This window comes from Oryzias melastigma, linkage group LG18, assembly GCF_002922805.2.
Source record: "Oryzias melastigma strain HK-1 linkage group LG18, ASM292280v2, whole genome shotgun sequence".
Taxonomy (NCBI): domain Eukaryota; kingdom Metazoa; phylum Chordata; class Actinopteri; order Beloniformes; family Adrianichthyidae; genus Oryzias; species Oryzias melastigma.
The window spans coordinates 24,715,851-24,736,380 of record NC_050529.1 but is presented as its reverse complement, the minus strand read 5'-3'; the positions used below and the strand labels follow the sequence as shown (position 1 = coordinate 24,736,380).

The window sequence follows — 20,530 nt, the reverse complement described above, 5'->3', positions numbered from 1 at the left end:
TTAAAACTGTAACTGTTTAACATAATTATGAACTAGATGTATAGCATTACCTGCAATAATGCTAGTGTGAATGCTGTAAGCTGAATTTGGCAGCTGAAGATGCTGTAATTGATAGCTGAAAACGCTGAAGTTGATAGCTGAAAACAATGAAGCTGATAGCCAACTAAAATATTTGCTAAATGCCAAATTAGCCTTAAAAAAACAGCTAGCATGTAGCTACATTTTTGCTAAACTCCAAAACAGCCTAAAAAATCTTAGTAAATGCCAAAATAGTCCAAAAAACTAGCAGAATGACAATTTTTAAAACTTTAAAACGAACTTTTTTTAACATAATTATGAATAATAAAAATGCAGGAATATTATTCCAGAATAAATAACTTAAACATTAAATAACTTTCAATATTTTACTCTGTAAAAATATATTTTGTCAAAATTATACAAGTTAGAAATGTGCGCAAGATAACATCGGGTCATTAATAACAATAAAATAAAATGATCTGGAGGGCCGGATCTGGCCCCCGGGTCGTGACTTTGATACATGTGCTCTAGATCATTTTATTCTATTATCTTTGATGGTCTAATATCATCTTACCCTTACTTCTAACTTGTATAATTTTGACAACATACTGTATATTTTTATGGAGAAATATTGAAAGTTAAACCCTTTCAAACCTTTGGATCATCAATACGCTTTTCTCCTTCAGAATCTGCTGGATTCTCGATTTAACGTTTGAAAAGTTACAGTAAATCAATGAACATAAACACTGGAGCTATGATGTTAAAGGTTTTTAATGGATTTATTGTGGAATAATAAACCTGCATGTTTGTATTCATGATAAAGGTTAAAAAGTTACATTTTTGATGTTTTAAAAATGTATTTTTCGTGTGCTCAATAAATGTTTATCCTGTTCATGGCGTCCTAAAGTGTGTTTTGGATTTTGGCGATTAAGTTTGACACCACTGTTGTACTCTCTCACTTGATGTAATAAATGACTTTCATCTAGACCTGAAAGAAGAAATAATATCCACATAGAATTATAGATGATCACATCTTCCTATTGTAAAAACACGAGGGGAAAAGTTGACCTGTACCTGAAAATGAAAAAACCAAAGAGCCAGACTCTGCTAAAGAGCATCAACTGTTAGTAGCTCATCTACAGAAAGGCGGCAGAAGCAGCTTCTGTTGCCCCGAGCTTTTGCCCTCTGGGGGCAGATCCAGTTCAAACAAGCACCTACCTCTTTTTGGTTTGGGGAAACTTTCGTGCAGGTGAAACACGACTTTCTCCACGAAGTGCTGGATGTTGCAGTGATCCGGGCCGCGGACGAACACCATCCAGTCGTGGGTGAAGCCTTCCGCCGTGGGCTTCTTCCGGACCTGGGCTCGGTGTCCGAGTTCCAGTCTCACCTGAACGGCGCCCTGAGAGACGAGCAGCGGTTACTCCTCCTCCCCGCTCCAACACCTCCATCATCCTGCCTCTGAAGCCCCGCGTAACACATCAAAGGAAGCCGTGACTTTGATCAGCAGGAACCGCGTGGATTCCATAAAGCGGCTTTGCTGCTCTGATAAGCGGCGCAGCGGCGTCCGGAGCGCGGGCATGCAAACCTGTCCATGAGGAGATGACTCCGCGTGCAGGGACGGGGGACGCGCGTTCACATCCAAGCTAACCGTACCGCTGGAAAACCCTCGCTCGGGACTGAACACCGACCATCGGTGAGACTAAACGGCAGCATTACCGAGCACCGGCCTGACTCTGCAAAACACCCGGCGGACTACTCACCGAGCCCGCCATCGTGAAGGCCGCGAGTTCCCGCTACTTCATGGAGAGTCGGTTTGACGGGAGATTCTATCCGCGGACGGGTTTCCGATGACGGCGGACATGGTCTCTCCTGGACCCAAGTCAAACTGAAGACTTTGAAAGGCTCGCCGGCGGTCAAGAGCCGAACAGCCATTAGGACGACTTCCTGCAATTCTTTCCAAAATAAAAGCCTCTGCAGCAAAATATTGAGTCTTTTTCTGTAGATTTTTGATAATTGCAGGCCGATTTTGTTGTTTTCATTTTTAGGGAAGACTTTTAAGTCACAGTTTAATCTTAATTGAAGAAAAAGTCTGTTGCTTATTGTGAATCGATTTTTAGATTTTAGAATTCAGGTTAAATCAATAGCAAATCAATAAATAGGGAGCCAAATCAGGGCCATAAATATTTTAAACCCAAGTAAAACATTTTGAAAAAAATATTGGTGGTGTTTGACCCAAAAAATGTAAAAAAAATAAAAAGGTAAAATGTCCAAAACTTTTTGCTGTTCTAAAACAAACTTGATTATTTTCGGCTTCAAATGATCTGTTTTTTTAGGTTTCAAAATTTCAATTTCAAAACTTTTTCTTTCTTTCAGCAGTTTTTTTAAACGTTTTTTTAATCTGAAATTTTCAATTTCAAAACTTTTGGCCCCATTGTGGCTCAGCTAACACGGAAGACCAATCAAATCAATGAGGATGGTAACTTCAGTCCCGGTGCGTTCACTGACTCTGAGAACTGCAATAATTACGGTCAGACAATGGCTGTTTAGTCTGTACTATCATAGACTGACGTTGTCCCAAGACGAGTGTAAAAAGCAGGTTTTATCACGTACAAACCACGCCTCAAGCGCCATCTCACTTTGCTAAATACAGGTGTAAAAACCGTCCTTATACTTGCATAAAATGACTAAAAACCACCACCAGTGTGTGATTGTGTGTGTGAATGGGTCTGTGACTGAAGCACTTTAGGCCTTCAAGGAAGGTAGGAAAGCGCTATATAACTATACGTCATTTACCATTTACTAAAACACTGTAGGAACTCCAATTCTATCCCGTGGCCTAATGGCTAGTGTGCTTGCACTTTTCCTCATGAAGGAAATGTGAGTTCGAGCAATACAGCCATTTTCTGACTGTAACTATCACAGTTCTCAGAGTCAGTGAATGCACCGGGACTTAAGCTACCACCCTCATCGATTCTGATTGGTCCTTCATGTTAGCCCCGCCCCAATGCGCCCCAATAGGGCCTAAAGTTTTAAAATTGAAAATTTCAGATTCGAAAACAAAAACAAACAAACAAACAAACAAAACAAGAAAAGAGTTGAAAGTGAAAAAAAGATTTGAGACTGAAAACAAGTTTTGACGTTGAAATTTTTAGTTTTCAAACCTAAAAAACTGAACATGTGAAGCTGAAAATAATTACGTTTAGTTTTTAATAGCAAAAAGTTTTGGATATTTTACATTTTTTGGCCAAATATTTTTTTCAAAATGTTTTAATTGGGTTTCAAATAATATTCGCCCCAAAATAGCTCCTTGTACTTCAGAAATAAGCTCTGCTTTTATTTTCATGCGAGAAAAAGACTCATTGCTGGGTATGTTTTATGCACACATGCCCCAGTTAAGGCTCTGTGCACATTGGATTCGGGTTTTCATGCCTCTTTACGTTTCATAACATCAGTATGAATTATCTTTTTCCTGGTTAAATAATGGTAAAATAAAAAATAAAATAAATACTACAAATACGGGAAATATACTGTAGATACACTAATGCTATCATACAGGCACAATCCTATTAATAGTGATGGGCGATAACTTAATAAATTAAAACAATGTAAAATTTTAACAATTCAAAACTCAAGACGAAAAGAAATGTAACTTTGAGCTAAACTCCATTATTTTTCTGTTCAATAAATGAAACGCAAGTCTTGGCAATTACGTATTTTGGTGGGGAAACCAAAATAAAACTCAATGCAAGTTCTTTTTTCTTTTTTTTTTACAAATTTGCTTTGTTTGTCGTAATTTGTCTAATCTAGTCAAATGAAGAAGATAAAGAGAGTAGATGGTGTGGTCTTTTATTTTGTAAGGGAAAGCACATCGTTTCCTTCGCACCTTAATTAATCCCCAAACCTTGACGGCTCCGAAGCATAAGGCGCATGCGCATTTTCCTGAAAAGCTGTGGACCACTGAGACGGCACGAGACTCACACAGCCAACTGGAGAACAGCAGACAAACTGTCCTCCAATCAGGAGGCCGCATGTCGATCGCAATGGTGTTAGCTTCACGTTGTGTGGGAAAACTCACACACAAAGATCATTTTGGTGATCAGCCTGATTCTAGGCATCAAAACCCCGGTTGAGAGATAATACTACCACCGACTGACAGCGCGCAAGAGTAATGAAAAACGCCGATGTTATTGACCAGCACAAAGACTGATCCAAATTCATGTTGGCCTCATGTAAAATGTGCACATTGCTGCATTACCCGCATGAACTTAATTGTGCTCAAAGTGGAATGATGAAAGGTCGAGCATATTCAGCTAACCCTGACTTTAACCATGCAAGTAGTCAATTTCTACTAAAAAGTTCAATATTAGGATTTATAAATCAAATATGCGTTAAATAAAGTTAAATTGTTAGTAAATTACGAACAATCTGTTGCTATCATTTGTGTTTTCTTCTGTAGTATCTGTCCCTCGTTCCCTGTTAAGTTGAACTCCACAGGTTGGTGTTACTGAATTTTGACCCACGCTGCTCGCCGTAGTTTCACTTGTTTTGCGGGACGCTTGATGACGGGGGTAACGTTTTTCGTTTTCAGCTGGTATTCATATATTTTTAGAGTTAATCTGTCTGTCTTCTTCTTCTCCTATGTCCGTCCCATCAGATAATTAGTTGTGTCTGGGCGGAATTCCAGCTAAACGGTGCAGTTTGTAGCTTCTTTTAGCATCCGCTGCTACTGCAGTGCAGTTCCTCGGTCTTTAGCGCGTCTTCAGCGTGAGAATACGGCGTGTTTCATTTTAGTTTCCGTATTTATCTGTGAACCTCGTCTCATTCCTGGGTTTATTTCACCAAACATGAGCGGGTGTTCTCATAGGAGCCTTAAAATTAAGATTGAAGCTAGTGAGCTTGGACTAGCTTGACAGCGTTGAAGGGAAAATAGGTTTTAAAAACAGTACCGTTTTTATAACACATGAATTAATATTCAAGTTTAAATAAAAGTTTACGTTAAATAAATTTAAGTTAACATTTTACAAGAAAGAAGTTTAAATCACAAACATCTACCATAGACAGTCGTGCATTTTACAAAAAGAGGTGAACTCCATATTAACCAGTATTTTTCAGTGATGTGACCGAAGCATTCACTTTAGTGTTAAGTCATGAAGCTCATGACCATGACCTGAATCCATCTAAAACAGTTCTGATACAAACGATTATTTTAATAGTCGACTAATCGGGTCTGGATGTAAAGCATCCTAACCACCATTAGCTTAAAACTAACTAAAACTAGATATATAACATTACCTGTGATAATGCTAGTGTGAATGTTGTAAGCTGAATTTGCTGAAAATTATAGCTAAAAACGTTTTTAAAATTAGCATTCTGCTAGCTTTTTGGACTATTTTGACATTGACTAAGCCTTTTAGGCTATTTTGGAGTTTAGCTAATATTTCAGCTACATGCTAGCTATTTTGGCTAATTTAGGATTTTTTAAAAGTTTTTTTAGGCTATTTTGAAGTTTAGCTATTTTTTTCAGCTACATGCTAGCTGTTTTGGATAACCTGAGTTTTGTATTTGTTTGTTTCAAGCTAATTTTAAATTCAGCTTCCAGCATTCACACTAGCATTATTGCAGGTAATGTTATACATCTAGTTCATAATTATGTTAAAAGGTTATGGTTTTAAAGTTTTAAAAATATAGTTTTAGAGTGTTCCATAAATGTTTATCTTGTTCGGCCTACGACCTAAGGTGAGTTTTGGATTTTGGCCCCCCAGTGCTTGAGTTTGACACCCATAAAGTAGAGGGAGACTCCAGAATTACAGGATTAAGGATCATCAACATAATTTATTCCAGTTTGGGGGTCAGATTAAAAATGCATACAGCCCCCAGGCCATCATTTTCCTTAGCTGTGGTGGATTTGATCTTCAAACAAATATTATTGTAGAAGTGAGAAGATCTGGGGTCCGTTTCTAGAAGCAGGTTTTGTTTGAACTGAGTTCCTGAACTCTGATTTCAGCAAAACTCTGAGTTTTCGGTATCAGAAAGAGAGATAACTCAAACCCGGGAAAGTGGGCGAAACCAAGCCCGTTCCAAGAAGCGGGTTAAGATGAACTCATAATCAATCACCATGGCAACTGAGTCTGTGAACGAAACCTGGTCGGTAGCAGGTTTTCTTCAGGAAACTTAGAGTTCTCTGAGGTCTCCGCCCCTTTTTAAAGTGAAGGATGTTCAAATATGAGTTCCTCATTAACATTTAGAGAATATTCACATTAGAGGCGTCACGTTTTCACCACGTAGAAACGAAAATAACATGTTCATTCATAGAGGATCATGTAGAGAGGAGGCTGATTAATCCAGAGGAAATGTTATTTACGTCAGGAGAGGATTTGGAGGACACGAGTCGATTGACTGGAGTTTCCCAGTTCATTTTTTTTTGAGAGATATTATAAATAGTGAGTTTTTCCAGGGACTCGCTATTAATAATACTGAGTTTTCTTTTCCTCATTTTAAACCCTTAACAATAGAAATTATTACATTTCAAACACCGGTAAACAGTCTGAAATCATCTGCCATCTCGTACTTGCAAGAAATGTTATCTCGATTGGCAGCAACGATGCCTCCCTCTGCGGAAGCTTGAGTTCGAATCCCGGCTGTGGAAAGCTTTTTTATGCTTAAAAAAATTATACAGAGTTTCTTTTTAGCGTGCAGTGATATCTTGTGTGTAAGTGGGGGGGTGGGGGGGTGGGGTACCAAAACTGGTCATTCATACGTTTACAGAGATTACTGGTTAAATTAGTAACAGATCAAAAACCATTCCTTACTCAACAAGAGACAAAATAACCTTCCTGACATTATTTATTCATTATTAGAAATGATTCAAATAACTGCAGATTTTTTCTCTCTGTTCTACCGCTGCAGCTGTGTTGCTTTTCTTGCAGTAAATGTTCTCCTATAGTCGCATATGCTTGAAGGAACTTATCAATTTCCGTCCCCGGAAGTACAAAACTCAGGCATTTGTTCCCGTTGCCATGGTGAATCGTGCTCTCTTGGCTCCATTGATCAGGGCTTTTAATGATCGCGACGCTCACACCTGATTCTGGTTCTGACAACTTCAAGTTGATTGAATCAAACATTTTCAGCTGTTCTGGAACCGAAAACCCTGAGTTTGGGAATTTAGAGTCCAGTGACTCTAAGTTCAGGTTTGAACTCTAAATTTGTTGAACCTGCTTCTTGGAACGGGCCCCTGGTTTCCTGTTTTCTTAAGACATTTGACAACACAGTGGTGTTTAGTAGAAAGGCCCATGTTAGTGTTTGGTGTGCGAGCAGCCAGTGCCACACGACGTTGTTTCTAAAGCACTTGTTGGCTCAACACATGCATTGTGCTCAGTTGTATTGCTAATGCAGACCTTGCAGTACATGGCAGCCCATATTGTTTAGCTTTAAAGTGAGCGTTCTGTAGAATCCACTGGAACTGTTCTCCGTCTAATCTGTCTAAAACTTAATTTGCTACAGATTGTTTGAGTTTTAGTAGACGCACATTGAGAAAACTTTTTCAGCTGAGAGGTTCAGATTATTTTACAATGTTTGAAATCCAGGTACCAGCATTTGTGTATATGGAAAATTGAGTTCCAGTCGAAACATTTGAAAATGAGTGCTGGTAAATGTGTGAGTCTGAGCTTCATGTCTATGAGAGGAGGCAGACTTACCTGTTCATGTCTGTGGAGATGACGAGCTGATGGCAGTCAGCCGGACAGAGAGCTGGACAGAGAGCTGGCTGCTTTAACATCCTGATAATGGAAGGGAGTTAGCTGTTTGGGGAGGGGGTTCAGGACCGAGGCCTCGCCAGGCTGATCTTCCATAGGCTAGGATTGGTTAGTCGTTTTGTTTATTTCAAACAGATGATTTTAAAAAGTACTTGAAGCAAAGAGAGGTAACAAACAAATAAATGGTCTTTGCTTAGACTGCTGCCCCCCCGACTCTGTCCGGATGAGCCGAGGAGGATGGATGATGGATGAACTACATATTGAGGAAGCTTTATTGAAACAACCAGACAATTTGAAGAAATACCTCAGTTTTTTTATTTTAAGGTAAAAAATATAGGAGAGTAAAATAGGACAGAAAGAAATATCCATCCATCCATCCAGACACCCACCCATTCACCCGTCCGTATGTACATATGTATGTATGTATGTATGTAGAAACATCTGAGAAACCTATTTTAAATGACCTATTTGTTAAGCAATTCTTATGAAGCAGCTCCACATCTTTTTCTCCGTTTATTTCATATCCCAGTATTATTTGTTTCCTTCTGCTGTTCAGATATTTTGTAATTTGCATTTTATTTTATTTTTTTACTTGTGGTAGACCACCAAGTATTAGGTTGAAGGATGGAGTGGCCCTGTGCCAACACAAATAAAAAAAATAAAATTAGGTATACCACTCATTTTGAACCCTCTGATACGGCAGAAAAAGGCAGAGCAGTAAATGAAAAGCTGTTCAACAGCTTACAGATTTACTCTGCAGCAATTAAACATCATTCTTTTGTGTCTGATTTCTGTCTGATTTCATGAGCCACTCTTACTTGATTTCATTAAAGTCTGCAGATACTTGTTTTATCAAACCTTAAATCCCGGTCCAGGTGAAGCTCTGAAGTTTGAATGGGTCAATACAGAACTTTCAGCTCTCAGTTTTGTTTTGGTGATTCTATGGTTTGCAGAACAGTTTTTCATTCATGGATTCCACCTTTTTTGTTTAAAGTGAGATGGAGTAAAACTGTTCATTCTTCTTGACACCAGAAGATGAAAACAGATTTTCTGACAGATGTTTTCTGCTCTCAGACATGACGGACAGTTTGAAGAGTCGGTTAGAGTTCTCCAGTCCTGTCATCCAAGCACAGGTAAGCTCCTGCCTGACGTCTGCACAGCACGCCATCCACTGAACCTGGGAAAACCGCCTTCACACCAGCCTCACTCAGCCTCATACCGAGAAGACTGATGGACCACATCATTTACATTACAAAAATGTGACTTCCTGAAACCTTTCTTTGAACTAAACTGAGGCAGAAGCTAAAAATAGCAGATCTACGTATTCTCAGTAATAGTGTGTGATATGATACAGCAGTGAAATACATGGTTTAATTGTTGTGTCATGGTATTATTTTGTAGTTGTTATTTCAGATCTCTGCTTTAATTGACAATTTGCAAATAATTTTGTTGTGGTTTGGTGTTGAGAGTTTGTAAATTTGCACTTGCACTTCTCTATAATGTTCTGGAGCATAAGGAGGACACATTTGTGGCTCAAATTCTATTTTTTATAGGCAATAACCATGAATGATGTAATAAAGGGAAGCCAGAATTTTATTCTTTTTACAAAAACTCTAAATTTAGTACAACTTTATAATAAGATTCCCCTGATCAAATGTTAGTATGATTTAAAAAGTAATGTGTTCACACTCAGTTTTATACATTCTCTGCATTACTAAGTTTATTATTTCATGAATCGGTTAACTAACTTTACTATTCAACCTTTCCAAATGTTTGCTCAAAATTCGAGGGACCTCTGTTTTTATACAAGATGGTGTCAGAGAGAATCTCTAGACGGAAGCAGAAATTTCACAACATGTTTTATTTCTTTCAAGTCAATGTTAACAAGTGTTCATATTTGTAAAACTACACCTAAATACCTCTGGATATTATATTCTGGCTCCGCCTCTATCAAAATTTTCTTGCTCCACCCCGTTACACATTTCTGGCTCCGCCCCGTCACACTATTCTGGCTCCGAATTCGTAACACATGTCTGGCTCCGCCTCTGTCACAGATTTCTGGCTCCACCCCTGTCACAGATTTCTGGCTCCGCCTCCGTAACAGATTTCTGGCTCTGCCCCTGTCACACTATTCTTGCTCCACCTCCGTTACACATTTCTGGCTCCGCCCCGTCACACTATTCTGGCTCAGAATCCGTAACAAATATCTGGCTCCGCCTCTGTCACAGATTTCTGACTCCGCCCCTGTCACAGATGTCTGGCTACGCCTCTTCAGTAACACATTTCTGACTTCGCCTCCATCACAGATTTCTGGCTCTGCCTCCGTAACAAATTTCTGGCTCCTCCCCATTACACAATTCTGGCTCCGCCTCCGTAGCACATTTCTGGCTCCGCCCCCGTCACACATGTCTGACTACGCCCCCGTCACACTATTCTGGCTTCGCCTTTGTAACATATTTCTGGCTCCGCCTCCGTCACACATTTTTCAGCTCCGCCCCATCACAGACTTCTGGCTCCACCTCCGTCTTACATTTCTGGCTCTGGCCCGTCACAGATTTCCGGCTCCGCCCCCGTCACACTGTTCTGGCTCCGCCCCCATCACAGTGTTCTGCCTTAACCCCTGTCACAGTATTCTTGTTCAAAGAGAGGCATAGTAAATAATTAGCTCAGACATCATTCTAACTTTACACATATATTTATTATAGGGCTGAGTATTGATAATAATTTCCAGAAACGATTCAATTCGATTCATAAGAGCCTGAATTGATCGAATTCCGATTTTTGTTTTTTTTAATTCAGTTCAGTTTTGAGTTTAAACATTTATACACATTTGTTTAGAAATAAATTAATAATCTACTGTATGATTTGAATAAAGGCTGCACGGTGGTGCAGTGGTTAGCTCTCTTGCCTCACAGCGAGAAGGCCCCGGTTCAAATCCCGGCTGGGGGATTTGGGACCTTTCTGTGTGGAGTTTGCATGTTCTCCCCGTGCATGCGTGGGTTTTCACCGGGGACTCCGGCTTCCTCCCACCGTCCAAAAACATGCTTCTTAGGTTAATTGGTGACTCTAAATTGCCCCTAGGTGTGTGTGAATGGATGTGTGATTGAGGCCCTGAGACAGACTGGAGACCTGTCCAGGGTGAACCCCGCCTTCGCCCATCAGTAGACTGGTTAGGCTCCAGCACCCCCGCGACCCCGAAAGGGACGAAGTGGACAAGAAAATGAATGATTTGAATATATTTATATTAATCTGATCCAGTTAACATACTGTAAATGTATCAGTGAAATAATGAGATTGTTAATATCATCCAGTGTTACATGGATTCTCTAAAGGAGAAGTTCTAACTAAAATGTTCAGATCATTAACATTGTAATCATTGTTCTGCTTCTCTTGGAGGACGTTTCAGTTTGACCATTAGGTGGCGATCGCGTTATAGCATTACACTTGATTTAAATGAGAATAAGAAAAGAATGACCAAAGAATTGTGTATTTGACCACAAATTGTTACTTACATTAACATTAACAAACATGTTACTAATGCATTAAATAATACACTTAGTAATGCAAAGTAATGCATACAATGTCTGTTCTTTAATACTTCAATGATGCCTAATTATGCATCAACTAATGTTATTTAAAGGTACCCCATTACAAGCTGTTATCCCAAAGTCTTTTTTTTACAGCCAGACTAAGAGGAAAGGACTTTAACGCTGAATTAGAGAAATGATTTAAAGCTTGTCTTATTTTTAAGGCGGTGCGGAGCCTTGTTGTTGCTGTGCTGAAAGAAAAAGGCCCAAACGATCAGATTATTCAGTCGTCCACCCAGGTGAGTTCAAGAGAAGGTCTGGCTAGTTTTCTGTGTAAGCTTCCTCTGTCTAAAGTGTGCTGTGTGTCAGAGCCCAGCGTGGGAGAGCCTGTGGCAGCAGTGCTGCAGTGACTGCGCTCACTTGCGTTCTGTCTGCTGCGATGCTGTGGTTCTGTTGGTGGAGCAGGGTCATGCAGACCTGCAGAACATCCTCAACTCTGTCCTCAATCTTCTACCTTCTGCCAGGTGAGCAGGCACACCTTGAAGCTGCTTTGTTCCACACACTTCTTTCTGGAAGCAAATGTTGTGTTCTCACTGACGGGTCATCACAACATGCTTGTTTCCTTCTACATGCACAGTTTTGTTTCATCTTAGTTTAATATCAGCTTACAGGTCAGCAGGCCTCATAGATGGTGTTTCTGAGTATTTCTTTTTTCAAATCTTGTTCGATCAGTAGCAGATGAAAACGTGCCGTTTGAAAAAACTCAGTTTTATGACGCAGCAACTGCCATGGGCGGACCAAAGTCTCTCTGCTCCACTCCTCCTCACCCCCTCATGTACGTCTTTGTCTTCCTCGTCATCCGAGCTGGTCCAAAGCTGTACAGGTGGAGCGCTCCAATATTGCTTGTCATTGTTCTGTTAGTGTCAGGATGGGGGGTATAGGCTTGCACAGGAGCCCGCATGAGCTTTCAGTGACGGGGAGGGAACGGAGGCGGGATTGCTCAGCGCCAACTGTCCCGCCTACTGCTAATGTGCAGAAAATATGTCTTTAAAATTACACAGGCTTTTTGATTCTGGCTAAAAACTGCATAATTATAATTAAAAGACCACAGGAACGCTTTTACAATAGGAAAAAAGATTGTAGGAGTGCGATTTTAAAGCCAGATTTCCTGCCTAATGACGTCATCATCTCACCTTGATATTCTGCCTTCACATTCTGGCTTTTCCAAAGATGGGCTGTTAAACTAACAAGCTAAAAAAACTGCTCTTAATCTATTCTAACAAGATGTGATGCTTCAAAAAAGAGTAAAAGATGTTTCATGACCTTTCTATTGAACTTCTCGTCTGTCAGAAGAATATCATCTCTTATTTCACCTCAAAAATCTGGAGGTCAAACAAACTAGTCTGAATATATGGAGCTAAAACCAATGCACCAAAACATGCACACCCACCTCTTTATTTAATAAAAAAAATAAAATAAAATAAAACCATGAAGGTGATGGTAAAAAAGCTGAACAGTTAACAGGAACTAACATTTTTGGCCCATTTGATTTAGATTTCCTCAGTTTCCTGGTGTTTCCCTTCTAATAGTTCTCTGTCTTCATTTCCAAATGACATTGCATAACAAACATCTGGCAGTACAAATACAGTACACATTGCATTTGTCTTGTTTGGTACTGTAGTACAAGTGAATGTAGCAAAAAGAACAAAAAACAATAAAGGAACATAAAAACCCCGGACAGGTAATGGACTCACATACTGTCATTTAACATGAAATGTTGAATGTGTTTGGGTTTCTGAACACTCTGCATTGTGTTTGTGTTTTAAACAGCAACCTTCAGGGGCTCCTAAAGATCATTGGTCGACTGCTGCAGATGCAGGCCGACCAGAGAGAGAAGGAGGCGAACTTTACCTGTCCATACTCCATCAGGTCAGTCCGATCAGGCTGCACTGGACATGTGACCTCTGAGTCACAGGACGCTTCCGTTTTGTGGAAGATGACTAGCACTGACAGCTGAGGTTACGCCGGCTGAAACCTTGATGTCTAGAACTTAGTTTCATCTATAGCAGATTGTATTTGTCTGTATCAGTGTCTGACCTTATGTGGAAATAATACATTTGCTTACCTTCATAATGTGTTTAAATTCACAAAATAAAAGACTAATTTATTCAGTCACATGACTTAAGACAAAAATGATTGAGTTAATTTAATGCAGGTTAAAAATGAAATAAGGGACACAGATAGTGATTTGTGCAATGTTCTCATGTTGAAAAAAATGTAGTCAAGTGTTTGTAAATGCAGGTACACAAAAGAGTTTTCACAAAACACTCTCACAGCTGCTGGAAACACTTTTTGTCTGATGACTCTAAAATAAGACTGCTTGTTTGACCCCCAACACCCTCTACTCTGTGTCTGTGGTCAATGTTAAAAGGAAGGTCTTATAAAAAGGTGTTGGCCTTCTGATTGGCTATTGTATTACAGACTAGGGGGTCCAAACGTTTAGCAATGAGGCCAGATTTGTTGAGGCCAACCAGGCCTGACATTCTTTGAGCTATTTTAATAGTGCAAATGAACTATTTAATACAAATTTTATTGAAAAGGCATACTTATTTTTTTTACAATAGAAAGCAAGCACATCTAAATCATTTTTTTCCCAAATTACTTGTCAATTTTGCCATTTTTCCCACCATTCATTCCCAGCTAGTTTGTGATGTTTGTGTGGTTGTGTCTCTTGATTTTGAACTCCTTAAAAACAGACGCAGGCAGAAATGGTAGTTTCATATTTCACAGAATAAAAATGTCAGTTTGGATTACTCCTGGTCCTTACTGTCGACTTTTCTTTTTCTTTTAGAAAAGAGCTTGAAAGCGTCACTAAAGGGTTGTGCAACAGTATTGCCACAGGTATATGATGGGTTACAATGTAATTATATAGGGCCGGGAATCAGTTAAAATATTAAATAAATAATCGCAAATCTGGAAAAAATTCATAAAAATTAATCGCAATACACATTTTTTTAGTTACAATATTTGTCAGCCACTTATTATCTACAAATAATCATAATATGAAATGACATGCAAAATTGTACATTTAGAACATTTATTTTTAACCCTTTGTAACCTAAGGTCTAAAACTCTGTTTTTGTCTTTATATGAATTTTCTGTATTTTCATTTGGGAAGACTATCAGCTGCTTGTTTGGTTTCATTTTAATCAGCACGTCTACTATGTGACAATACCTTTATTTTGTCATTTTCCATGTTATATTTTCACATTGGACATAAAATCATTTAAAAATAGAAAATTCTGTCTGGAAAAATTTTGCTGTGGAAATCCACCAAAAATTTTTAACAAACTTTTTTTACAACATAGAATAAAAGGTTTAGGTGTAATTTTATAAAAACAACATGAATAAAATTTGTCAACAAACTAATCAACATGATTTTGAATGAAAATACAGAAAATTCCAGACTAAAGTCACAGATTTCTTTGGGCCACATACATGAACAGTTTCTGTTGATAGAAGAACAGACCTCACAGCTCCATGATGACATCTTTCTTATGTGGGTTCAGTGATATCAAGCAGCCTACAAAAATAAGGATGTCTCTCTTTGGAGCACTGCTGTCCTTTTGACATTTTTCCTGGAATTCTGTTTTTTTCAGCTTTTTCTTTTTTTTCTCATAAATTTTCTTTATTGTGTTTGGGAAAAAATAAAAAAAACACTTTTTTTTGGAGAAGTTTGATCCAGCTGGATTTCAGGTCGGCTGCTCACAGGTGGGGGCGTGTCTGTCAATCTGAACTGCTCACCTCCCGTGATGTTTGTGGGCGGGACTTACGCGGAGAACCGCAGAGTTTCTGCAATTTCTAGACGACGTCGAAGCTTGTTATTGTGGAAAATTCATATCGGTCCCAAAATAAAATAATGGTCGGTTTCCTCTTTGGATTTCTCATAGCAGACAGCTCTGTTAGGCTCCGCCCTCATAGCGGGTGCACGCTGCTCAGCCTTACAGTCATCGGATTGAAGTTTATTCTCTGCCTCATTTATTAAAATAGAAGATCGCTTTTGTCCAAAAACTACAAACAAATGCCGTATTATCTCTTTAATTAAATAAAATCTCAATCAAAGGATGTAAAAAAGCTTAAGGTTTATTTTATTTCACTGATCTCACACCTGCACTGCAGGACGCCTGAGGACGTTAACAAATGTTAACACGTCAATTATGATTTATAAACTGCGTGCGTTAACGCTTCAACTTTCACACCCATAGTCATTTTAACAATCAAGAAATGGGACACACAGTTGTTAGAAGCTGCTGGGGCTGGATGCATTGACACTATGAGATGAGCCTGCAGGCTGGTGGACATCTGATCAACAGGCCGCATTTGGCCCACGAGCTGGACTGTGGGCGTCCCTGGTTTACAGGTAAAAGACCAGTTGTGACTGTTGGATGTGTTGAGGAGTTCTGCACTTCTGCTGGAACTGACCATCACCTCCTCCTCACACAATCTTAATTCTGTGCTTTTGCTACAACCCTGGGGTGTCCTGAAACCTAAAAAGAGCTATTTTCCATTGTTTTTTTTCAATACCTGTTTTTATTTTCTGTGATAGCCTTTCATTCACTCATTCTTTCCTTCCTACCCTCCTTCTTGTCTTTATCACTGTCCCCTCTGTCCATCTGCCAGACAGCTTGAATCTCCCTGGTGGGAAGATGAATGTGTTGAAGGCAGCAGGGTGGCGCCATTGGCCTGGCAGCCTGGCCTGCCATTGGTTGTTGGTCCTGGCACTGCTGGGTAACTGTAAGTGCTTTGGGATTAATGGAGGATGCACACTGGTGCTCATTGTTGAACGTCTGCCTATAATAGCCACTGCAATCTGCCAAGAGGCTTGGAAGCACTTGGGCCTCCTGTGGGATCCGCGCCCACCACCCCACCTCTTTCCTCTAAGGATCTTGATCTGGGTGCTCGTGTGCAGTCTGTCCTGAGTGTTTTTGAAAGCCTGTCCTCTCAAGCAGAGGTACAAGACAGACCAAGACTATTCATCCACATAAAACATTATTAAGATCTATCATAGAGGGAAATTCAGTTGCCAATCCTCAGCCTAGGTCAATCAAAAGCTCTGTTACTCAGCGCTAACTTAACCTTTCAAAATGAAAGTAAGTAATTTGGTCCCTTAAAGTTTTTCATGTGTGATCATGAATAATTGAATATGTGATTTAATTTTAAGCTATTTTACCCCCTTGAGTTAATTTTAATCTCTTTTATTGTTGTCAGGCTACAAATAGGGGAGTAGAATCCTTTCTGTTTAAAATTTGCAGACATCCAGAGGAAGATGAACAATGGGGCAGGTTGTGCTCACACTTGAGTTGACGTCAAAGTCAAGGGTTGGTGGTGAGTACTCTGTCTTTATCTCTTCCGTTGTGCAATAGCCAAAGAGTAGAAGTCGCCACTCAAGTCCAGTGGTTGAGAGTGGATTAAAGAGGAGGGTCTAAAGGAGGTGGCCGGGAACCTCAGGAGGGTAAGCAGAGATGGTCAGACAGATAAGAGGAGGAAGCAGATCTGTAGATCTGACCCAGACTATGGGCTGACACAAGCTTCCTTCCTGCACTTGGATATGTTGTGACTGATGGAACACAGTGGGCAAGTGTGCCTGGTTGTGGCGTTGACCTCCCACATGCATTAAGAGTGTTGTGTTAACCTTTGACCTTCTGTAGACTGAAAGGTTACCATGAACAAAGACCTTGACTTGGATTTGAGCCCAGGTTCATGTCAGGACTTGATGCCTTTACTGGCTCCAGAATACTAGAGACTCTGAGCTCTTCACAGGATGGAGATGAAGAAGAGAGGATTGCTTGAAATGAAGATGCTGAAATCTAAAATGTACTGAAATGAAATTACTCTCCACATTTAGCAATGAAAGAAAGCACGATGGCAGAAATGCCTGGTTAGGAAAAACCAGTGTAGCTCTGATAAAAGCAGAAGCAAAAGACATAATTTCAGAAAAACATTTTCCTCTAAAAGTCATTTGGGATGTATTAGTTGGGGAATCTGGCTGCTTAATTTTAATTAGCACATTGAAATAGTTTTTTGAAGGGCTCTGTGATTCCATGTTTGAAATTGGTTTCCTACTTTTCCTGAACAAAGTTTTAACTGTTTAACCCAACAAATCCTGGTGTAATACTGGAATAAATCTTAGATGATTAATTCATCTCTAGTTGAAAAAAATGATGAGCCTTGTGTGTTTTGCTGAACTTTAACCTAATCCATGAAGACCCACCAGCTGCATTGTAAGAAGTTAAGTGAATTGAAGGGCACAGTATGCCTCCAGGTCAGGGGTCAGGCACATTTAACAGTTAAAGAGCCATTTAGGTTTGATTTCTACTGATCAAAACCTAGTAGGAGCTGCATGGTCATTCTTTAACCTTTCAGAAATTTGGATTCATGACTTTCTGTTTTTTTAATAATAAATATGAATCATGTCTATTTGTTGGCACAAGCAAAAGCAAAAATCTAAAAAGAACCTAGCATCTCTCTCTCTCTCTCTCTTTCTCTCTCTCTCTCTTTCTCTATTTAAACTATTTCATCTCTTTGGACATTTGGGCAGTCTAGAGTTCTCTTCACTTTTCTGCAAAAATGCTCTTACTTTAATGATTCATCACTTCTGTTAATTTGATTAATTCAGTTTTTGTCTATTTAACAAAAGTATAGATTTTCTTTTGTATTCTTTTAAACTTTTTAAACCACTTCTCGTCTGTTGTCATGCTTTTAAGAATGTAATAGTGATCCCAACATCAAATTTAGTTGAATGAAAACAGAGTGATGTCCTTTATCAACACAAATTGAGTCTTCATAGATGCTTAAGAATCATGAAGATCTTCACTGTTTGAATCTTCATATTTTGCTGAAGCTTAAATGTTGTAATCACTATGAATATTTCCAGTGGGATAATTTACGACATATTTGCAGAAGATTTGAAGTCCAGTTGTTATGATTTAACTTCCAGACAGCGTCACTTGTATTTCTGATAACCTTCACATTTGCAGAGTTTAACTCTAGAGTGTGATTTTATAGTATTCTTCTGGCGAGCCAGTGTCTTGTAGTTTGTTGTCATCCTACTTCAGCCGTGGTGTCTAAATGTAGACGGTCTGTTATCATCAGATACTGTTTTACTGATGGTCTGTAGTACAGTAGCTTAGTTTCATTGAAAATATGTGCACCTTTCAATAGGTTGTCCCGATGTTAAAATATATTTATAATATTTTAGAAAAGTACATACAACCTGAATTTGCCGTTTTCTTTAGGGACAAAATCAAAAACATTTGACAAACAATTGTTTCACCAACTAGACTTTAAAGTTCTGTTACTGGTTTATAAAGCTTTGAATGGTTTAGCACCAAAATACATGACTGACCTCCTGACCCAGTATGTACCAGCCAGACCTCTCCGATCATCTGGATCCGGTCTTTTATCAGTTCCTAGAGTCAGAACTAAACATGGAGAAGCTGCATTCAGCTTCTACGCTCCACAGATCTGGAACAGACTTCCAGAAAACCTTAGATCAGCTGAAACACTCAGTGTATTTAAATCCAGGTTAAAGACTCACCTGTTCTCAGTTTGATTAATATGTATTCAAAAGTTTACGTCCGCACTGTCTATCTATGCTTGTTTTAAATGAAAATCTTTTTACTTTCTTTTAATTTTATTTTAATGATCACATTTTTAGTATTTCTTTTGATTGTTTCTTTTAATGTTTTATGTAAAGCACTTTGAATTGTCTCTACATGAAACGTGCAACAAATAAACTTCCTTTGCCTATGCATGTATGCAAATGTATGCAGAGCCTCAGATGAAGGTACTTTTTTCTTGTCACCAGTTATTTGAATGTATTTAACTTTTAATGTATAACATTTCAGAACATTTCCTAATCTTAAAACATCAAAGCTTTGAAGAAAGAACTCCTCAATATAACACATTTTTCCAGCTGTTTGTGAGCTGCATTGATGCTTTGAGTCTCAAAAGGCCAAGAACCATTAATGTTCAATGTCTTTATGGTTCCAGAATGTTTTATTGTTTGGATTTTAGTTGTCTGAAGTTTTGATTTAGTTGCTGATATATTGTTTCAAGTATTCTTTAGGTTTGATTCCTATGGATGTGGGTGCAGGTAGTTGTTTCAAGCACTTCATAGTATCACACTTAACCATAAATAAGGATGGGAGGCCTTCGTGACCTTTGACTCGTGTTGTTTTGCAGGAACAGCCCACATCCATACATCACTGCCCTGGAAAACCGCATGGACTGCTGGCCAGCTTTGCTGTTGGAGATTGATGGCTTCATTCAGCTGGCTGTTGAAAGGCAAGCCTTTGACTTTACTGCATGATGTCCTGGCTCTGCAGCTCGATTGTTTTACAGCAACCCTTTTTGCTAACAGCTTGGATGGATAAATAATAATTATTAAAAAATATAAAATAGGAAAAAACTATTTTAGAGGTGGGAGTTGTTAAAGCTTTGGCAGCTCTTTCAGTCCCTCTCTGAGCCAGTCTGCAGTCTTTAACAGAGACTCAACTAATTGTTTGTTTTTTTTAATCAACATTTAGTAATTTAGTAAAGACATCAGAGTTTGGCCACCAGCCAGGCTCAGTAGGATTCCTTCTTTTGCTTGATAGCATCATTCATACTTTTGGTGTTCACCACTGGTTTAGTGAATTACCCCTGTGACAGGTACCAATGACATATCTCCAAACAGCGGTAGAGACGATAGAGGAGGAGATCATGGTCCGCTCTTAATGTCCTCGGCTGCTCTATGTTTGAAATCTTCCATATTCCAGGATGTGTGAGTTAAGGCATGCAGGCTCAAGCTATGTTGAGTGTACGCTTACATGAACGTGCATTCAGCCGGTGGTGTTCACACTGGATTTAATTTACTGTTTACTAGCACTTGTCAATCACCCACAGTTGAGGTCTGATGTGAAAAGTGAAAACTGAGCAATTCTTACTCCAGCCTTTTTGTTTTCACAGCTCTGTTTCTCTAAATGAATAATAGAATTCTGTCCAGGCAGAAAAAGGCAAATATTAATGTCCCTTTTTATGATCATTTGAATCATGTGATGATTTATTGTTTACAATGGTTGGAACTTCCATGTTATGAAAGAGACGCTACCCACACATGACTACCAGATTTGAGTCCCTGATTGGTTGCAGTTTAGTGTTGTACCGATTCAACTGATTGAACTTCCAGTACGT

General features: G+C 39.1%; 2 protein-coding genes across 8 annotated transcripts in view; one reads left to right on the top strand and one right to left on the bottom strand.

Annotated features, from left to right (window-relative positions):
* mllt3 (MLLT3 super elongation complex subunit) overlaps nt 1–1,977 on the bottom strand; it is a 45,744-nt gene extending 43,767 nt beyond the window's left edge. For 2 of the 3 annotated variants that reach the window (XM_024288289.2, XM_024288291.2), the window contains exons 1-2: nt 1,779–1,977; nt 1,237–1,417 (exon numbers count right to left, since the gene is read on the bottom strand). In XM_024288289.2, the coding sequence (XP_024144057.1) occupies nt 1,237–1,417; nt 1,779–1,790 (193 nt within the window). In that variant the 5' untranslated portion in view covers nt 1,791–1,977. The remainder of the gene's footprint in view (nt 1–1,236; nt 1,418–1,778) is intronic. The other variant, XM_024288290.2, reaches the window with a different exon arrangement.
* A 2,150-nt stretch (nt 1,978–4,127) lies between these two features.
* focad (focadhesin) overlaps nt 4,128–20,530 on the top strand; it is a 46,966-nt gene continuing 30,563 nt past the window's right edge. For 2 of the 5 annotated variants that reach the window (XM_036216593.1, XM_024287891.1), the window contains exons 1-6: nt 4,508–4,586; nt 8,844–8,902; nt 11,521–11,595; nt 11,666–11,820; nt 13,127–13,225; nt 19,541–19,642. In XM_036216593.1, the coding sequence (XP_036072486.1) occupies nt 8,846–8,902; nt 11,521–11,595; nt 11,666–11,820; nt 13,127–13,225; nt 19,541–19,642 (488 nt within the window). In that variant the 5' untranslated portion in view covers nt 4,508–4,586; nt 8,844–8,845. Of the gene's footprint in view, nt 4,184–4,490; nt 4,610–8,843; nt 8,903–11,520; nt 11,596–11,665; nt 11,821–13,126; nt 13,226–19,540; nt 19,643–20,530 lie in introns of those variants that run through there. The other 3 variants (XM_024287895.2, XM_036216592.1, XM_024287893.2) reach the window with 3 other exon arrangements.